This window comes from Mesitornis unicolor, unplaced genomic scaffold (genome assembly GCF_000695765.1).
Source record: "Mesitornis unicolor isolate BGI_N332 unplaced genomic scaffold, ASM69576v1 scaffold14246, whole genome shotgun sequence".
Taxonomy (NCBI): Eukaryota; Metazoa; Chordata; class Aves; order Mesitornithiformes; family Mesitornithidae; genus Mesitornis; species Mesitornis unicolor.
The window spans coordinates 2,495-7,170 of record NW_010189024.1 but is presented as its reverse complement, the minus strand read 5'-3'; the positions used below and the strand labels follow the sequence as shown (position 1 = coordinate 7,170).

At 36.8% G+C, this 4,676-nt stretch overlaps 1 protein-coding gene across 1 annotated transcript; it reads right to left on the bottom strand.

The window, feature by feature from the left end:
* Positions 1-435: 435 nt before the first annotated feature.
* On the bottom strand, positions 436-4,449 carry MEIG1 (meiosis/spermiogenesis associated 1). The gene is given in 3 exon segments (XM_010185930.1): positions 436-564; positions 2,585-2,747; positions 4,346-4,449. Coding segments are annotated over 3 exon segments (396 nt in total).
* Between the last annotated feature and the right edge of the window lie 227 nt (positions 4,450-4,676).

The window sequence follows — 4,676 nt, the reverse complement described above, 5'->3', positions numbered from 1 at the left end:
GACTTGGAGCTGTCCTCTGTGTCACATCCTGAGGTGGCCACCATCTTAGGTTCAAATGAAACAAGACATTTGTAAAACATATGGTCAAATGTAGACCAATAATCCATGCCTAAAACGTAGTTTAGATACCCCCTGGTTTACAATCTAGAGACAGGAGATACGAATAATATTTTTCTGTAACTACCATGAACACACTTACTGGTTTAGATAACAATGACCTGTTCCACAGCCCAATTATCTAAAGTCTAAATAAGGTTTTTGGTTATAGCAAGAAAAGAAAGGAAATTCCTATGTCTTTAATTCCAAGCTTCTCTACATTACCTGTATGCCCCTTCTACCCAATAATGACACCGATACTTAGATCACACAAATCTCATTTACTTAGACATTCAGACAGATTTATTAAAAATACAACAAATTAGAACAATAACAAAGCTAATACACATAAACTTTCACTTTGTGGACGTCACTGTCTTTGCATTCTCTTTGCTTATTGTAATAATAGAATGTATTGTCCCTTCTCTGAAGTTTCTTAACAAATCCCGTTTCTGGCCAATACTCTACCTACAAAGAGAATAAAAAGAATATAAATTTACCTGAACATGCTCACATTAAATTATGTTTGTGCATTATATTGCAAAGAATATAGGGTATATTTCCATGGGGAACCTCATTTGGATCTAAACACTACTTTGATATTCATGTGCTTAGCTTTTAAAAAAAAAGGTTAAGAGCAAGATGTCAGAAAACAATTTCCTGGTCTGATATAAAAAACTATGTGATCAGAGAAGTCTAGAAATAAAAATCTAAGAATATTTAACAGACTAGAGTAATTAAAAAGTGGACTAGTCAAAGGTTTTAAAATACCTCATTTAGGACTAAAGCATCGATGCTATTCAGCTCTTCAGTAATCTGAGAAGCTGAAAGATCCAACTTCTGTAAGACTGACACACACCTAAGGGTTTCTTTGGGATCCTTCTGACCGTGAAAAAATGTGCTTTTCATTAGCAATTTCATAAAAATAAACAAGCTATGTACAAGCTATGTACAAGCTATATGTATCGTACTCTAAACCAGGGAGAAACCAGCACTATCCATCCTACTGCTGTTCAGTCTTTCACAATGCGACGCTTTAAACAAAAGGCTCGAGCACTTGTGTGTTCAGCAGCTTTATGGCTTTCGTGGCTATCTGCAGCTGGAACACCTATGACCACTTATGATCAAATTGAACCACAAAAATCAGGTAATAAGGATCTCATTACTCTGACAATAGGATGTCAAACTAGAGCATTCTCTATGGGAGAGTCACAGAAGTGGCAGTTTCGTCACTTACCTTATAACTTCTTTTACCTTATCATACAGCTGAATTATTTGCATTCTCTGTCTAAACATAAGAGCCTTAATATTTATTCCACCTATATTATAATTGCATCATTAATAACAACTGCATTATGGAAACATAGTATGGAGTAACAAGACATTCCAAAATGTGTAAGTTGAAAGAGAACCACTACCAGATCCTGGCAAGTCTGAACAGAATGCATGGTCATTTTGCATTGAGTAAGTGGTGTTCTTTAACTTTTATCAGGGTTTAATTGTTTATGGTTATGCCCTGCCATAAATCTTAGACTGATCTACCACACTAATGGCAGGATTTCCTTTTGCATAGTTAAAGGAATTTACATCAGAGCCTTTACAATGTTATCTGAGCCCACAAAAAAAGAATAAATGGCATCTTATTGTGCACATCAACCTTTTGCTATATTTTAACTGGATAAGGAGTAGCTCTCTTAGGAACATTCTGCACTTATGTGTGCAGGAGGTTGCAATCTTTTAAAAGTGGATTTTTCATACTATATATGCTGCTTTGGAAGATAAATTACAGAGCTCTAATAAAAATAACATGTTGTTTTCTCTATTAACGTCTCGATTGCTATTTTGAATCTCAAGTAGCCACCGAATATCTGACCATTACTCACTAGCTCATTTGATGTGCTCTGGAGCATTGCCATCAACTATAGTGAGCAGACAACTAAGACCTCGATGTTCTCAGTTGACAAATGGCTGTGTCACAACTCCCTTTACCACAGTTGGGATCAAATATTTCTACTGTGGACAGTTTCAATAGAAACCCAGTTCTGAGTGTGCACAAAGTCTGATTATGCTACCACACAATTAAACCATAAAACTGAAGTCACTAGCACTGACACAGGACTGGCTCCCTGGACAACAAACAAGTTTCCTATCAGCTTTGCTGGCAGAGGAAAACTTCACAGAGAACTAATGTTGGTAAATTCTTTTCCTCAAAACCAAATTATTATTTTAGGTAGCAGCTACATCTATTCAATGTAAGAGAGGCAGAACAAAAACACAAGCTGGCTAATCTTTCTGTTTCACTTCTGTGAAATAAGTCATTCCACAGAGTTAATAATAGGCCAAGAGTTCAAGTCAGATCTAGGAGAAAAAAATTGTATTAGAAAGAAAACTAAATGAAAGGAAATAAGCAGCACCTCCATTTTTATTGAATTGTTTACCGTGAGGCAGAAGTTTCAAGTAATAAAGCTTGCAGGGTTCTAAATTTTACCGTATCAACTTGTTTTACTTGTTTATATTCAACTTCATCCCTGTATCCAGCTTGCTGAAATCTGTATAAGTTCTCTACATCATGTGACCATTTTTCGGCATCATGTATAGCTTTTGGTTTGATGTCAGCTTTAGTCATGACTCCAGAAACTTCAGACTTTTTCCTGAAATTAGATTTTTGAAAATAGAGAAGATGGAAGCAAGTGATTTTGTTAGGGATAGATAGAAATAGGTAGAACAAAATTTAAACATAAAGGAGTTACAAACAGTACAGTATTATCTTCCCCTCAAAGTCTGAGGTTGGAATCAAATTATATGCACTAACTGATATCAAACAAACTCAACTCACCTGTACTTCTATATACTCCTCCACACCTCGACTTAACCTACCTAAAATTTAATTATGCATATTAATGCATTAAAAATATATGAAATACAGTATTTTTTTTTAATTTCACATCTTCGCAGCTGCTGTCACTTTGGGGCAGGCAGTTTTTCATGCTTGTCTTTCTTCCTGCCAAAGGGACATCGAACTGGGAACCACAAAATGAAGAGCTGGGCTGTTACTGAAGAACCGCAAACACTCTGGGTGGGAGAGGAGGGGAAAGGAGAAATGCACTGCCAGTCATTTGGCCACAGGGGAGATGACAAAGGAGAGGTCTTAAGAAATAAATCAGATGAGACAAGGAAGCAAGGCACACAACCTGCCAAGACTCATCCTATTCTACTCTTGCCCCATCAAAATTTGCACTGACTGCCACTGACTTCCCCCTCACACAAATCCCATTTGGTCAATCTGCTGAGAAATAGTAAACAGGTTAATCAGCTGCTAAACCTGAACAGAGCAGAAATGGGATGAGATGAAACTCAAACTGGAGAAAAAAAAGGGAGGTTAACTAAAAAAAAAAACCAAACAAGCAATTATGAAGTCTGTGGAAACTCACCAGGAATGGATTTGAACTCTATTAAAAAAAATAAAAGAATCAGTTGACTTCTACGTTATATCTAAACTTCGTGGCATTTGCTTTCTTGAGTGTATCTTACTCTGCTACTAAACTAGAACTTCATGTTGCTTCTGCACACAAACACACAGAACGCGATCATGCCCACAGATATGATCAGAAATTAGTCCTTTCCCAGTTTTGTAATGTGACCAAGCTTAAGGTTCATAATTAGGAAGGAGAAAAAGCTGCATTTTGTAGTCAGAGGATGAACACAGCCTCATTCCCTGTGGGTAGTATGCTGCATCCAAATCCTGCGCATAAAGTCAATTTCCCTTACTTAGCAAGTTCCTGCATCAACCGAGAGCTGGAAAAGTTGAATGCTGCTGTCTTATCAAATGCAAAAATGCCCTTAGTCTGTCAGAAAGGCAGAGAAGGAGAAAAAAAGTATCACACCACAGAATACAAATCTGTGGGAATACAATACCAAGAATTATTGTTGTAATGTAGAAATAGCAGAAGTCTGCATCTCTGTCATCTAACTGTATGAGAGCCATTAGCACACAAAGAAAGGGCCTTTCATCTCTTACTGCATGCACATTATTAAAGATCAATAAAAATACACACAAGGGCTCTTTTCTGGCAATACTAAACTATTTCTTGCAGTTCAGCACTCCAAACATTCTTTTAGTAGGCTCTGCAGTATTTTGCAATTGAAGGCAGCCATTGACTAAAAATAAAAAGGACAGTCAGTATTATTAGCAATAAGATTTTAATAAATGCTAAAGTATAATGAATGTAAGGGTCTTATGATGACTGACATGTTACTAGCATTAAGGACTTCTTTATAGGATGTACTGAATTAATCTGATGAATGTGCTTCTTCAAGAGATGTAGACATGTCTGGCACTTCCTGAATCCCCATTAGTTCTGATGGCCTGTCCACAGGCGTTCCTGTTCAAAAAATACGTGTAAAGGTCACATACTTAAAGTGCCAGCTTGGTGACCTCAAATAATAAAACACCATGCTGATATTTTTAGGTTGCTAATTAAAACCCTTTAAAAATTCTGTTCTTTGACAATTGCAATGCTTGTGAGTTCCAGGCATAGGGCTGTACGATTGTACAAGAGTGCAAGAAGAGCTGTGCTCCA